The 17,493-nt window shown below is 41.7% G+C and overlaps 1 protein-coding gene across 2 annotated transcripts in view; it reads right to left on the minus strand.

Annotated features, from left to right (window-relative positions):
* Positions 1–270: 270 nt before the first annotated feature.
* LOC145398926 (uncharacterized) overlaps positions 271–17,493 on the minus strand; it is a 52,590-nt gene continuing 35,367 nt past the window's right edge. For both annotated transcript variants that reach the window (XM_080271663.1, XM_080271662.1), the window contains 2 exons: positions 13,205–14,404; positions 271–716 (listed from right to left, as the gene is read on the minus strand). In XM_080271663.1, the coding sequence (XP_080127789.1) occupies positions 603–716; positions 13,205–14,404 (1,314 nt within the window). In that variant the 3' untranslated portion in view covers positions 271–602. The remainder of the gene's footprint in view (positions 717–13,204; positions 14,405–17,493) is intronic.

The raw sequence follows: 17,493 nt of genomic DNA on the forward strand, positions 1-17,493 counted from the left end.
AATCCTACAGCCATTCTTAGATGAAATACTGTACCCTTTCTTGTTGAAAAAACAAAAATAAAATAATATACCCCCTAAATTCTCCTGCTGACATGTTAGATGTTGGCATTAGGGGTTATTAATGTTGTGTTTATTAATTAAACAGTTATTGAACATATTTATTTTTCAGACTGAAAGGATGGAAGAGAATGGTATACTTGTGGTCATGCGACGCGAATGCACTGACAAGTGTCGCCCTGGGTGCAGATTTCAACGAGGTAACCCTAAGGTTGAGGCTTGTGTCACTTGCTGCAAAACCCATGCCTGTAACCACCTGTACCCACTCAGTGTTCCTCCAGCAGCAGCATCCATCAACTCCCCATCCATTATCCTCACTGCCTTGTACTGGAGCCTTGGGGCCATAATACAGTGTAAAAACATGGCTCCAGGAATTTGCCCTTCCTGGTGAATGAATACTAAGGAAGATACATGGTAAATATACCGAAACAGCAAGTGCTGCATTTACAATATGCATCACTTCACAGATATATGACTTACCTACTTAAAGGCTGCCAGTGAGTGACTTTGGTGCCAAATATCTTTCTCCACAATAAGGGAAAACCTTACAAAGGGCTGGATTCACACAGAATTATGATCATTTTCTTCATATAACAAATATCTATTTGCAAGATGACCAAGACATGGAATGTTTTTGCACTCTTCTCTCCTTGTCCTTTCTGCAAAAATAAAAATATAGTTCATGTTATTTTCTCATCATAACAATGATTTCTACAGAGAGAACATGAGGCTTGGAAAGACACTCTCCTTGTCCTGCAAAAATAAATCCAAGCTACAAAGGCAGCTAATCATTTATGTGTTTGTGAATCTGGCTTAAGTACTTCAGCTACTCAGCCCAACCAGTACCTAGACAAAATACTGTGGATGCTCAATTCTCCGCCTAACAACACCCAGTCAATCCTCTACCCACAAGTGGCTCTCAAGTGCTCTGGTTCAATAATTAGGGATTGGAACTATGATGTACACTAACTTCTTGTTCTGTCTGGAACACTGCTTAATCTTTACTGTTTAATAACATCTTATTTTACCAACTGTGACATGCAGTACTCAGTGCAGTATCTACATTCTTGCCTTCTTAAACTATCTGCACTTAAAATTTATTAGGTCTTCCCTCAACCTTTTAATGGCAAGTTGTGTTCATCAGCTGAAAAAAATGTCTGACAGTAAAAATCTAATCCCTAAATGTCCTAGCCATCCTTTAGGGGTTAAATGAGATATCTTAACCTATTAAGGAAAGGGTGTTTTCCTTCAGGTGATTAAACTGTCTGGAGGATGACAGAATATAGTCGTGAAATGTAACTGTCATCCTTTATTAGAGATCAACCGAGAAACTCTTTAACCTGTAAAGTGCTGGATTCTTTCCTCAACTGAATAAAACTATCTGCAGTAGCCAGGATAAAATCCTAAACTGTTCCAAATGTCCTTTCCGGGATAATATCATCGACAGTTAATGAAACTGAAGGTGACTGTTGCTCATATTTTTCCTTGAAATCCTACGTGACGATCTTTCTCAAGTTAAATCTGATTACCCGGGAACACTTCTTTGAGAAATCATCTAATGTGCAGTGTATTGAGGCTGTTAATAAGAATGCATGATTATTATGACTGTTTTTGCAGGGAGGCTCCCCTGGGGAGGAGAGGAAAGAATACTTTCCAAGTATCCTTGCTTGTCATATGAGGCTACTAAAAGGGTCCTCTTTGTCTCCAGTCTTTCTCTCCCTACTGTCCTTTTCTGCTCTTCTGTCCTACCTCACTTCTTGACATTTCTGTGTTTCTTCTGGACTTTATTTTCCCTCTACTCCTACAGTGCCATTCGGCCATATTATGGCTTGGGGCTCAGTCTTCATTGTTCCTTCCTTTTGTGGGAAGTATTACTGTAATTAATATAGTACTTCAAAGAATGTGGTTGATTATGACAGTTTTTGCAGGGAGAAATATTGTAATTAACACAGTACATCAAAGAATTGGATTATGACTGTTTTTGTAGGGAGTATTATTATAATTACATTAATACAGTACTTCAAAGAATGTGGAAGAGCAACATAAACTTGGAGCCTGGCCAGTTTCATAACTGTATAACAAAAAGTCCAAGTACGTACTGTATACACCACCGTAAACTGAGAAGTAAAGTTAACTTCTTATAATGTACTGGTATAAAAAACTCAGTCTAACTGTTAAGTTTATGAGAGAATGCAAGTTATGAGTGCTTCTTTGTCTCCATAATTTAAAAAATATCAAATGAAGAAGTGTACTGACATTCTGTGATATACACCAGTAATACATATAATGGGAGTGCCAACTACCTACTCACATAATGCAGTGCTGCTATAATGTAACTCTACACTAAATGACAAGCTAAATGGCTTCCTGCACTCCATAAAACTATTTACTACGGGTGGTAACCATATAATCATTAATGAACATATAGTATTCAAGGTTTTATATTCCAGGGATGCTGAGGTTTACAAACAGTATTCAAGGTTTTAAATTCCAGAGATGTTGAGGTTTACTACTCATGTACTGTCACTCAGGATGAAAAACTGGTCACTCTCAATTAAATATCTGGACCGAGTATCCTAGCCCTGGGCCCCTATGCTCTTGATGGGGCAAAAAATCATCATCATCATCATCATCATATGATGATACGTTAATTAAGTCATCCGTACCATTTTACATCCAGCCAGTATACTGAATCAGTGTACTGTACAAAAAATTCTGTACTAAGAAAGAGATGAAAGATTAAATGGTTAACATCCAAACAATATTTGCCTGACCTTTAAGATTCCATATTTATGCAGTACAATATAAACTCTCAAATCTAAAATGTTTAGGACAAAGGCTTTTTGGAAGATAAAAAATTTTGCTTGGAATGATGATGATAACTAATGTAAAAATTAAGCAATAAATACCCTGTAATGGCATTAAAAGTAAATTCAATAAATTACTTTGTATTAGTAATTATCTGTTCTTGAACTTGTTAAAAAGAAATTCTAATATGCACTGATTGTGTTGGACAGGTCTATCTATCTATCTATTGCCAAACGCCTTAATCCTGTATGGGGTGACCACAAACAAATCGTTTCCATGTCATCTTGTCCCCTACCATTTCACTGCCCTCCCCCAGCTCACATCCTCCTCTCTTACATACCTCTCCACTTCAGCCCTCCATGCCATCCTTGGCCTCCCCCTCCCTCTCTCCCTCTCCACCTCACTCACATACACTCTCGTTGTTTGTCTCTCACTCTCCAACTTCTCTACAATGCCAAACCACCTCAGTGCATTTCTCCTAACACTTTCTATCATATTCACAGCCACACCACAACATTCCTTCACTTCCTTATTTGTCAGTCTGTCTCTCTATGTAACTCCACATGCTTCTCCAAAATAACTCATTTCCATTGCTCTTGCACTTGACCTGTGTTCTTCCAACAAGGTCCAAGCTTCAGTTCCAAATGTCAGAGTTGGTATCATGGTACTATCATGCAGTAACTTTTTTACTTCCATGCTCACTTCCCTATTTCTTATTACTGCTTTCAAAGAACCAGCAACCTTTCTTCCTTGTTGTACCCTTTCAAGCACTTCATTCTCCAAAGTTCCATCCTTACTCATCACACTACCCAAGTACTTATAAGCACTCACATTTTCCATTTCCTCATCATCCATCCTCACTGTACATTCAGTGACTTCATTTCTCTTTGAGACCATAACTTTACTCTTCCCTACATTCACCTTTCGATTCTGTTTCTTACACACTCTCAAAGACTCATTCACCAAGCCTTGCATTTCCCCTTTGTTTTCACTTAACAATAATGAATGGTATCATCTACAAACAACAATACAGGAAGTTTCTGAATGCTGCCCTCTCTCATATGGGCCACTCCAACATCCACTGCTCTACCTTGTATCTCATTTATAACCCCATCCACATAAAAGCTGGACAACCATGGAGACATGACACAACCCTGTTTCAATCCAACATACAGATAGAAAAATTCACTCAGTTCACCGTCCACATGCACTGCAGCCTTTGGACCCCCATACATACTCTTCATGGCATTCAGCAAATTCCCATTTACTTTATATATTCTTAATATTTTCCAGATTCCTTGTCTATCCACTCTATCATATGCTTTCTCCACATCCATGAAGGCTGCATACAATTTCTCTGCCTTCCCTAGAAACTTTTCCACAAGGGATCTAAGGATGAATATCTAATCAACAGACTCTCTTCTCTTCCTAAACCCTCCCTGTTCTTCTCCAACCAATTCCTTTGTTATTTCCCTAACTCTGTCAATAAGTATCCTACCATAAACTTTGCCTATTACACTAAGAAGACAAATGCCCCCATGATTACCACACACTTCTTCCCCCCCTCCCCTTTTTTTTTTGTACAGGGGAATAATTATACCCGACTTCCAATCCTCTGGGACTCTACCTTCCTCCCAGGCCAATCTGCACATCAGCCATATCCATTCTGCTACTATCTCTCCCCCATGTTCCAGCATTTCACCACACCCTCCATCAATTCCCAGGGCTTTCTCCAGTGTGACTTTCTTCACTGCTTCCGCTACTTCCATCCTACTCATCTCTTCCTCCCTTGTCACCACCCTCTTTCTCCCAGCCATTTGTACTCGCACTACAGTCCTTTCATTCTCTATGTTTAACAGTTCCTTAAAGTGTTCTCTCCATCTGCTCCCTGTTTCTCCCTTCTCCACAATCAATCTACCAATATTATCTTTTATTTCTCTACTAACTTTATCACCTTGTCTCTTTACCTCCTTCCAGAACATTTTCTTACACTCCATCCACATTACACTCAAACTCCTTCCAAATTCCTCATCCACTCTCTTCTTAAACTCTCTTACTAATCTTCTCACTCCTCTCTTTCTCTCTACATATAACTCTCTCTTCCATCTCTCAACTTCCTCCATGCCTCTGCTTCCCATTCACTTACTATATTCTTTCTTCCTTTGTGCCACAGCTTGCCTCACCTTTTCATTCCACCAAGCTGTTCCTTGCACCTAGTTTCGTCTTCTCCTCAACCTACTGTACACACCACCTCACATGCTGCACAGATTTTTCTGTGAAAATCTTGGACACACCTTCCACCTCCCCCATCTGCACCAAATCATATTTGCCCAACTGCTAGGTAATATCAATGGACAGGTGATATCAATAAATCCCATCTCATTAAAAAAAATATTCCGAAAAAATTAGGTTTGGGATATCAGATTTTAAGATCTGAGAGTTTGTAATGTATAAAACATATACTCATGTAATCTATGATGCACTGGTGAATGAAATAAGGATCTGACCTGGTGAGGGGGTTGCAATACTTCAGTGCAGTACTAGAAGAGAAGTCGATACAGGTACGTTCAGTAACTGCAGTAAAATGACAGTTGCTATGAAACAGACAAATGAGTAATGAGGCTGTAAGAGGACTGCATGAACATATGCTAGTGTCCACATACTTTGGTAAGGCATAAATGTGAAAAGTTAAATGTGTTAGCAGTAAATATGGGACCATTAAGGAATAAGTGAGAAGTACAAAGAGTTGATACAATATGGAATAATGTCATTCACAAAAGATGTGCAGAAAGGAAGTCTGTTGATAACTGGATGGAAGCGTGTATTTAGACTGTACAGATAAACTGTAGCTACAGTACAGACAGAAGTGTAGAAGTGGGTGAGCCTGAAGGTGAGAGGTGTGATAATCCAAGGTAAAACGATATGATGATATTTGTGTGAGAATGAACTGAAGGTTGATGAGGCTGGGAAATGACAGCAGGCTGAGCTGGCTGGATGAAATACATATGAATGAGCACAAGACAAGGGACTGGCACCCATCTGTTAACATCACTGAACAGAGGGGGAGGCGGTGGCTCAATCGGTAGAGAGGTGGTCTGCAGTCCTAATGGACCCAGGTTCGAATCCCGGATGGGGCAGGGAACAGTTTAAGGATTTCAATTTCATTAAATCGGGCTTTACTGATCTACCAGACGACCCGTCGACATGTCGTAAAAATACCCCCGCTAATACCAATACACCAGTCCTGTATGAGACAGCCCTAGCATGTATTCAATATGGACGGTGGGTGTTAGCGCCGAAGTGGTGACATGTAGAGGTGTATGGTATGTAGGAGGACTACTGGGCCTTGATAGCAGGCTGTGAAGCCTATGCCCGCCCGGAGTCGGACACACACACACACACACACACACACACACACAAAAAAAAGGAGTCGGACACACACACACACACACACACACACACACACACACACAAAAAGACGGCTATTTGCCTGGCTGGCATAAGTAAAGTGCATCTATAAATAAAAACTATCTATCTATAGCCCGACGCCCTAATCCCGCAAAGTGTGGCCGCAGACAAAACGCCTCCAAGTCGCTCTGTCACCCACCATTTGACTACCCTCCCCCCAACTCACCCCCCCTCCCTCATATACCTCTCAACTCCATCCCTCCACCTCATCCTCGGTCTACCTCTCCCTCTCCCTCCCTCCACCTCACCTACATACACCCTCTTAGTCAGTCTTTCATTCTCCATTCTCTTCACATGTCCAGACCACCTCAGTGTATTTCTCCTAATCTTCTCAACCACATCCACATCCACCCCACAGTGTTCCTTCACTTCTTCATTCGTCAACCTGTCCCTCCACGTCACTCCACATGCTCCTATCAAGTAACTCATTTCCACTGCTCTCACTCTTGACTTGTTCCCCTCTTGCAAGGTCCATGCCTCGCTTCCATACGTCAGGGAAGGGATCACAATACTATCATGCAGTGACTTCTTAACTTCCATACTCACCTCCCTATTTCTCATCACTGCTTTCAGTGTACCAACAACCTTCCTTCCCTGCTGTACCCTTTCATGCACTTCATCCCCCAAAGTTCCATCCTTACTCATCACACTACCCAAGTACTTGAATGCACTCACATTCTCCATATCCTCACCATCCAACCTCACTGCACACTCTGTGACTTCATTCCTCTCAAACACCATAGTTTTACTTTTGTTTACATTAACTTTCAGATTCCTCCTCCTACACACTGTCCCAAATTCATTCACCAAACCTTGCAACTCCCATTCATCTTCACTCAACAATACTGTATCATCAGCAAACAGCAACACCGGAAGCTTCCAAATCTCACCCTCATTCATTAGAGCCACCCCCACATCCACTGCCCTACCCTGCACCTCCTTTACAACCCCATCCATGTATATATTAAACAGCCATGGAGACATCACACAACCCTGTTTCAGTCCCACATTGAGATCAAAGAACTCACTCAGCTCACCATCCACTCACACCGCAGCCCTAGCTCCCTCGTACATACTCTTCACAGCACTCAACAGTTTCCCCTCCACTCCATATATTCTTAATACCTTCCACATACCTTGCCTATCTATTCTGTCATAAGCTTTCTCCAAGTCCATGAAGGCAGCATACACTTTCCTTCCCTTCTCTGGATACTTCTCCACTAAACATCTTAGAACAAATATCTGATCTACACACCCTTTTCCCTTCCTAAATCCCCCTTGTTCTTCTCCAACTAGCTCCTCTGTCATATGCCTAACCCTATCAATGAGTATTCTACCATATATTTTACCAGTCACACTAAGAAGGCAAATACCCCTATGGTTACCACATACTTCTCTCTCCCCTTTTCCTTTGTATAAAGGAACAATTATACCTGATTTCCAGTCCTCTGGAACCCTCCCCTCTTCCCAAGCCAATCAACACAACTTCCATATCCACTCCACAACAATCTCACCCCCATACCTAAGCATTTCACCACACACTCCATCAATTCCTGGGGCCTTTCCCAACTTAATCTTCTTCATCGCTTCCACTACTTCTGCCCTACTGATCTCTTCCTCCCTCCTCTCATCTCTTCTTCTCCCAGCCATTCCCCAACCACTTATACTCGCACTGCTCTCACTCTCTACATTCAACAAATCCTCAAAGTGCTCCTTCCATCTCCTCAATTTCTCTCTCTTCACCAACAATCTATTATTCCTATCTTTCACTCCCCTACTATTTCCCCTTTCACACTGCCTTACTTTCTTTACCTCCTTCCAAAACAATTTCTTACTCTCCCTCCATTTCACACTCAGATTCCTCCCAAACTCTTCATCCACTTTTAAAAATTGTGCAGCCACAAATCCAGAAGTTTGAACGACAGAAGTACGAATGACTGTCTAAGTCATTTCACTGAGCATTTAGTTGACAGTTCTCTCACTTTCATACTTTGTCTTTCCTTATTTTCTGGACCTACCTTACCCCCCTCAAGGTAAGAAGAAAGGTCAGGATAATATAGATGTATGATGATAATTAAAAAAACAATGTTATTAGGCTTGAGGCTGTCTTCATGCAAGTGATTTGCCAAGGGACAAGGCGATATTTTGTTTCACGGAAGAAGAATGTGCAGTCCTTTACAATTCATTTCAGGAATGGACTTCTCCATTTTGGAGGGTGGCAACTAGGACATCTTCCCAGGATTACTTTAGCTGAGTTGCGAAAGGGTATGTGGGACAAAGGTGGAGTGTCTATGAGCTAGATGGTGTCATATGTCGCCCGTGTTATGCGCCTGTAGTATCATTACCCAGCATACGAAACCGATATGTATATGCTAAGTACCTATTCGCTGTCAGGCGAACAGGGACATGGGAGCCTAGAAAAAGTGTCCAGCAATTCCACTGCCCTGTCAAATGATTCTCTCCCTTGCAAAGCAAGTATGTTACAGTTCCACCACAAGTGTTCCCTCTTGTTATAATCTACTGTAAAATGATATACACAACACCCAAAAATAGCAACAATGTATTGTGGTGTGGATGGCAGTATTAGATTCCACATGACAAAAGTTAAAATTTATGTTTCAAGTTTCAGAGGTTTTAATCAAATCAATTTACTGATACCTTGCTATAGAAGGCTTATAATATGATATTCCAAAATGTCATACAAAAACATCATCATCATCATCATCCGGACCTCCATTCCCACCCTAGGACAGGGGAAGGAGTAGCAATATTCAGACAGCCCAAGTTTGCACAATTCTATGGACCATGCTTCCATTCACCCATCAAGCCCCCAGAATCCTGGCTCTGTCTGATGTGCCAAAAACTTTCACCATATTCCGTAGCTTCACATAAACATATCAAACAGACTCAGTCTGAATGCTGTCACGTTAAAAAGGGGTGCCAAATAACTAATCATGTGCTTCTTGTCATAACCTTCATCCAGCCTGCTTGATTTCATGTCAGTCCCCTAGCCTCACTGACTTCCATACCTCTCTTCCTCACACACTCATTCACCACATCCCTACACCTTCTCCTTGGCCTACCTCGCCTCCTCCCTCCTTCAAATTCGCTCAGATATACCTTTTTCATCACTCTCCTGTCATCCAGTCTCTCCACAAGACCATACTATCTAAGTATGCTCTCTTCGATTCTGGTGTCCACAGACTTGTTCTCTCTGCATCTTTCACAAATCACATTACAGTATTTCATATCCTATCCACTCTCTGTACTCCACATACATTCCACAGCAGTCCCATCTCCACTGCTCTCACTCTTGACTTTTCATTTTCATGCCACACCATAGTCTCACATCCATATGTTAAACTTGGCACTAATACTCCTTCATGTAAGCCTCACACAGCTGCAACACTCAAGCCCCGGTCTCTTATTAAGGCCTTCATAGCATTGGCTACTTTCCTTCCCTGTATCACTCCACTTTCCACTTCCTTTGCACATTTTCCTCTCTTTTTTATGACTGCACCCAGGTATCTAAACTCTCTCACCAATTCCAGTCTCTCTCCATTCACTGTAACATTGCACTGGGAGTAACCTTCTCTCTCGATAACCATCACCTTACTCTTTTCTACATTTACTCTCAAGGCACAACGCTCACAGACATCGGCAAAACTCAGCACTAGCCTACCAAGTTCTTGTCTGGTATTTGCAAGTGGCACTGCATCATCAGCATGCAACAAATTTAAGATATTCCATCCATCACCATTCATCACCAATGCCATCCCTCTCTCCATTACTCTTGTTTTTACTTCTCTCATCACCCCATCCATATATACTGTATATATATTGAACAACCATGGAGACATCATACAACCTTGTCGCATGCCCACATTGATCACGAACCATTCACTCTGATGCCCATTTACCTCGACATATGCCTCATTACCATCATAAAAAGTCTTGACAGCACCTAGCAGCTTACCATCTACACCATACATGTACAAAACCTTTCACAATCCTTCTCTGTCTACTTTGTTGTATGCTTTCTCCAGATCCATGAAAGCCATAAACACCTTATAGTCCTTCTCACAAGCCTTCTCCACAATCTGTCTCACTGCATATATTTGATACACCTACACACATCCTCTGCCACTCCTAAAGCCACCCTGTTCATCATTCACAAGGACTACTGAAATCTCTTTTACTTTCTCTATAATAATTCTTCCATATACCTTTCTTACAACACATAATAACCTTTTGCCATGATAATTCTTGCACTAACTTCGCTCACCTTTATTTTTGTACGAGGGTTCAATCACAGCCTTTTTCCATTCTGCTGGCACAGTTTCACTCATCCATGCCTTCTTACTTATCTCCAACAAGTCCTTCATTCCACTCTCTCCACTACAGTTAATCATCTCTGCATACACCTCATCAACCCCAGCTGCTTTCCCATTTTTCAGCCGCTTCACAGTGTTCTTCACCTGTGCGAGTGTCACGTTTCCTGGCACTCCATTCCTTCTCTGCACACCCCCAAAACCAGTCATGTTTACAGTTGCTTTGCTCTCTCTGTTCCCATTCATCAGGCTTTCAAAATATTCTTCTCATCTGGTCTTTACGTCATCCCCGTGGGTTAATAACCTTACACTTACATTCTTCATCCATCATCCAATGCTACGTTGCCCCATGAGGAGTGTACGAGCTCAGGGCTAGGCAGTTGGTCCTGACATGTAAGATGAAAGTGACCAACCTCACTCATCCCTGAGTGGCATTACAAGAGCAATAAATCCCAACCACCCCTTGGATATAAACCTTCACCGGCTCAATCCAGTTGGAGCACAGTAATTATCCACTAAGCCACCAGGTGCCAAATTTAGTTATATGGTTACCACTCAGCATAGTAAATGGTTTCCTGGTGTACAGGAAACCATTTGGCTTGTCACTCAGTGTAAAGTCACCCATAGGCAGAAGGAAGAGGAAAGAATGAAGGAATGAAAGACAGAAAAGGGAGTGTAAAGTCACCCATAGGCAGAAGGACAAGGAAAGAATGAAGAAAAGAAAGATAGAAGATGGAAGGAAAGAAGGATCGAGGAGAGGACAGGGCAGACACACGAGAGCACCGCTACACTGAGTGAGTGGATGGTGAGCGTCCCCACCTACCACACATTTTCACATTTCTTTCCGCTGTCACATCTACATTTCTCCACCTCTTTCCAGAAGAACTTCCTATTCTCAGAGTAATTTGCATTCATTTTTCTTCCCAAATCATCATTTACCTCCTCCTTTTTCTCTTCACTAGTCTCTTTAAGTGCTTCTTGCTCTCAATATATTCAGTTCTCATTTTAAATGAACCTCTGTTCTGTAACCACTCTAGCCACTTCTTCCTCTTTTCCTCCACTGCTCTCTTAACCTCTCCATCTCACCATGTCGTACCTTTCTTCTTTGTTGTTACTCTTGCCACACCACACACTGCTTTAGCATTCCTAACAAAGCAATCTCTATATGCATCCCACAGGCTGTCCAGAACCATTTCATTCCAATTCACTGATTCCAATGCCTCCCCTACTTTGGTCCTGTATTCATCTGCCATTTCTTTGATCCTCAGCTTCTCGGCTTTCAGTCCGACCCTTGCATCAGCAACCAGTCCCAGCATCGACCTCTCTACAAGCACATAATCAATCAGGCTCCTTTCAATACGATCCCTGTTCCTTCTATACCATGTATATTTGTGTGCAGCTTCACTTTTGAAATACGAGTTACAAATGCACAACCTCCTTTCCTGACGCGTATCCTTCAGTTGCTTCAAATTATCATTTTCTCCTGGTATGCCATTACAACTCATTATGTCACCCTCAGGAGCAGTGCCTACTCTTCCATCCATATCATCCATTACGATCACTTAACAGCTCCTGGGCATTTCTCCCACTGCTTCATCCACCTCATCCCAAAACCTGTCTTTCTAGAAACTAAGAATGGAAAAGGATCAAATGTAGAGAACTATCAATTTTATGCCCAGTGAAATGGGCCATACAATCATTCAAACTCCTAGAATCCTACCTCTAACATGTCTAACCACCATACAACCATTCAGACATCATTCAAACCCCTAAAATCTGACCTCTCACAGGGTCTAACCACTAACAATTCACTCACTTTTTTTTTTTTTTTTTTTTTTGGTGGTGGTGGTGGTGAGGGGGGGGAGGTAATTTTCTTGATAGATGCACTTAATACACACGCAAACTAATGTACAGTACAAGTAAAAAATCATGTTGGCTCCAGTGTGCTCCTTAAAAAAAAAAAAAAAAAAAATCTATAAACACCCTAGGGGGAAAAAGAAAAGAAAAAGAAAATCATATAAACAGGTAACTTTAAATCAGATTAAGGACGCTACTACTAAACATGCAAATGTTCATTGTAATAACCACTCATTATTATAGACTACACCTTTATTACAGTTGCAAATTTTTTAAAAATTATTTAAAACTGTACTGCATACAACCAACATTATGCATAATATGCAAATATTTATACACAATATCTTAAATTATCATAATATTGATCACCAGTTCTCCATGAAGGGATGACTGAACTGTGGCTGGTAGTACAGGATACAAATATGTTGTATCAGCATTAAATACCATAAAAAATCAACTATCCATCTTTTTTTTTTTTTTTTTCATTTCTACTTTAGTGAAGCTTCATGCTTTCCATTTCTATACCCAGACTGATATTAGCTGCATTCCACAACTAATGCCAAGAATTCTAGCTGCCAAATGCCACGTTGTTCCACTCTACTGTATACTACTTAAAAAGGTGGCAAAGACTTTTATGCCTGTGAGTCAACATCCATTGTCTGTAAAACTTCCCCTTCTCTCACCTCACCCTGGCTTGTTGGAGGTTCTGGACCTCTGTGCGATGGCCATGCTTCTGAAGGCATATGTTCAGGGAAGTGGAGGGGTGCATGTCCAGCATCACCACCTTGTGAAGTGTCCTGGACCGTCTTCTCCTCTCCTGGGTAGTTGGGAGGCTTACTTGATTCATGAGTGTAGCTGGTTGGGATCTTGAAGTGCTGTTGATGGTAACTGGGAGGAGGTTCTCTTGGATACTCCTTCATACCTTCCTCATCTTCACCTAGATGCTTGTACTGATAATCCTCATGCTGTTTTTGCTGATGGTAACACTGTTGCTGGTACTGCTGCGGCGGTTGCTGCTGCTGCTGGTATTGCTGTTGTTGCTGCTGCTGCTGCTGGTATTGCTGTTGTTGCTGCTGCTGCTGGTATTGCTGTTGTTGCTGCTGCTGCTGGTATTGCTGTTGTTGCTGCTGCTGCTGGTATTGCTGTTGTTGCTGGTATTGCTGTTGTTGTTGCTGCTGCTGCTGGTATTGTTGTTGTTGTTGCTGCTGCTGCTGGTATTGTTGTTGTTGTTGTTGTTGTTGTTGCTGCTGCTGGTATTGTTGTTGTTGTTGCTGATAATGCTGATACTGATGAGATTCATATTGCTGCTCCTGGAAACAGTGTGAAAGTTGTTCTTGGTGCATGTCTAGCTGTTGCATTTGCTGTTGTCCTCCTGAGTCCTGTTTATGTTCTTGATGCAGACGTTCTATTGGAGGGGGTCTGTAAGGTGGTGGACTGCCTCGTGGATGCTGCGGGATATGGTAATCCTGCTCAGGTTGACTGCTTGACTCCTGCTGAGGTTGTTCAGATTTATAATGCAAACTTCTTTCATCTTCTGCTACATCTACTGCCTGTGGCATCACTTGGTTCTCATTTACAGGAAGTTGTCTGGGTGGAGAACCCTCAGGCTGCAAATTTACACCTGGTGTAGAGACTCTCGGTGTTCCAGTATCAGTGTCAAGGTGTGTTTGGTCAGGAGCAGTCTGAGGAGTCGTGGGTGGTCCTACAGAATCCAGAGGAATCAGGTCTGGGGTGGGTGGAGGCTTTGGTGTAGTGACAGGAGGTCTCTTGACAGGTGTGGTGGGCACTGGTTCAGGAACATAATTCTTGAGTTCCAGTAACTTAGCTAGGTAATCTACCAGCGGGCTGAAGTGGTCCTTGGGTACACAAACTCGTAATGCAGTCTGTGGAACACATTAACGGTGAAGGTTAACGTAATCATTATCCTAACCCTTTACAGTATTCCATCTTAAGATGGGATGTAAAGGGCAACAGCAATCACCCATTCAAGCATTAACTAGAACAATATTGCTTATGTTTACTGATTGGCTGCTGGCTCAAACTAACTACAGTATCTTGTGATAAACAATCTAAGCTTCATCATCACTTAAAAACATCAAAAAAAGTATTGTAAACATCCATTTACAGTCTTTTGTATTATAAAGGTGCCGGAGAGGGATTCATTCATATGGTGGAAGTTATATGACTAAGCTGGTCCGTATTATACAAACATTTCTTAACTCCCTCCCTATCCCCCCATAAGTTGAATGGTGAGCTGCAGGATGATAGAAACTTCAGCTTGCAGTTCACTAGGTTGACATACAGATCAGTCTCGGGTTGTGCCCACTAATCTATCTATCTATCTATCTACCTACAGACATAACTTGGTCATCGCATACTTGGTTACAATGGTTTTTGTAATCAATGGAAGATGAAAATCTGCACTACTTCTGTTATTGTGCATTTTTCTGCTAAAAAACATTGTTATCATGCATCTGTGCTGATTCTGCCAACAATGATGCAGTATCTGCATTTTCTGATGGTTCTGAGGGATTCGAAGACAAGGCCCTGCTCAAGGAGTTAATCCCAGATGGTGGAGATCACTATCCCTCCACTTCTAGCCTCAGTGCCCCTTACATCAAGCCCATCTCAGGTCTCTCTATGGTATGTGTTTCTTCCTTCTTGGGTCTGTTTCATCACTTTCTAGTATCCTAACCATGCCTGTGTGTTACTGATACTTAACGTAACAGCAGGTATGTATTTAGTGGGTACAAACTGCTGTTCATTCATTTATCATCTAATCCAGTGTTGCCCCACAAGAAGCGTAGGAGCCCTGGGCTAGACAAGTTGGTCCTGATATCTAAGATGAATGACCAACCTCACTCATCCCCGAGTGGCATTATGTGAGCAATAAACCCCAACCACCCCTTGGATATACACCTGCACAGGCTCAATCCAATTGGAGCACCTTAATTGCCCACTAAACCACAAGACGCCATAATTTCGTCATATGGTTACCACCCAGCGTAGTAAATGGTTTCCTGATGTACAGGAAACAATTTGGCTTGTCACTCAGTGTACAGTCACCCACAGACAGAAGGAAGAGGAAAGAATGAAGGAAAGAAAGACAGAAGAGGAAGCAAGGAATGAAGGAAAGAAGAGAGGAAAGGGCAGGCACCTGAGAGCAGCACTTCATCAAGTGAGTAAATGGTGAATGCCCCCCACCTGCCAAATAATTTGGCTTTACATGTCATGTGTCTGGTACCAATTAGGATAAATCCCACAGGTTCTGTGCTTCTGTTATTGTGCAATTTTGTTATCATGCACTAGGCCTGGTACCAACTATTCATGATAACCAAGGGACCACCATATGTATGTATGTGTGTGTGTGTGTGTGTGTGTGTGTGTGTGTGTGTGTGTGTGTGTGTGTGTGTGTGTGTGTGTGTGTGTGTGTGTCTGTGTGTACATACATACATATATATATATATATATATATATATATATATATATATATATATATATGCACCTGGTGGTTTAGTGGGTAATTATTGTGCTCCAATCGGATTGAGCCGGTGAAGGTTTATATCCAAAGGGTGGTTGGGGTTTATTGCTCACGTAATGCCACTCAGGGATGAGTGAGGCTGGTCACTCTCAACTTAAATGTCAGGACCAACTGCCTAGCCCTGGGCTCCTACGCTCCTCATGGGGCAATGTAGGATTGGATGATGGATGGATGGATATATATATATATATATATATATATATACTGTCCATATATAAGTAATCCCTATACTATCCGGATGCCCACTTTCCGGGCACCCCACTTACCAGACATTGCAGACCTGGACCTTCAGATCCCAAAAATGGCCAAAAAAAGAAAAAAAATTCCCCCCAAATAACGATTTATTCCCCTCCCGTAATTTGAAATTGCCGCACAGCGCCAAACAGCAGTTTACACCATGGCCCCTTCACCCTTTCCTTCCTCCCCCCTCCCCTGTCAGGGTTGTCATTTGGTATTTTTCATTACTAAATGTGGGCCAATTTGGTAATGGAAAATTCGTTTGGTAATAAATCAGAATAATGCATTATCAAGTGGATTATTCACATGTATGAGGATACACAGGATGGAGATGGTGGATCGTCTGCTCTCTCTGATTAATCTGCTAGCCTACATAGCGTGAAAATTGTCAACATGCTGTTAATCATAAGGAGAGTGATTACATGTACTGTATTGCCATCTGTATATATAATTAGTGAAGAATAAATGCTAGCATTATGAATTTGGTAATGAAAAGTTAAATTTGGTAATGAAAATTGAGGAGCTTGGTAATGTGGCTGTTGCAATCTGGCAACTCTGTTTCCCCATCACCAACACTCCAACAGTTACTGCTTAACTTCGATCGCGAGTGGATGCTTATCGCAGTGGATGCCACACGTGCTCGTTTTTTGTGAATAAATATTCACTCTCACCTTAAATGCCGGGACCAACTGCTTAGCCCCGGGCTCCTACGCTCATCATGAGGCAATGTAGGATTGGATGATGGATGGATGGATGAACAGTGAATAAACTGCAATGCCTCGCCAGTAGACCACATAGGAATTTACAGTGTTGTGCAGTGTTATGAAATATGAATTTAGAGTGCAAAGGATGTGGAGTGCAAACTGGCGGTTGAAACTGGTGTGGTGCAATTAACAATGTGCAGTGTTAAACAATTATAACTCACAGTGCAAAGAATTACTGTAAGTGCAGCACAACAATGGATTACTGTACGTGCTTCAAGAGCATTTTCACCACTGCAAAAGCCTTAAGAAGGCGGCCAGACGTGCTGTAAGTACCCTAGCTGAGGTACAGTCACTTCTAATTCCTCATTCTTTGGTTCCTTTTCATTTATTTCATGCTTTATGCCCATTATTGGTGTGAATAGGGTCTTAAATAGGTTTAAATAGGTGCTATGCATGTTCGGTAGGGAGTTATATAGATGGCTTTCAAAGT

Source organism: Coenobita brevimanus, chromosome 47, assembly GCF_032717465.1.
Source record: "Coenobita brevimanus isolate Jiangsu-jjx chromosome 47, ASM3271746v2, whole genome shotgun sequence".
NCBI lineage: Eukaryota > Metazoa > Arthropoda > Malacostraca > Decapoda > Coenobitidae > Coenobita > Coenobita brevimanus.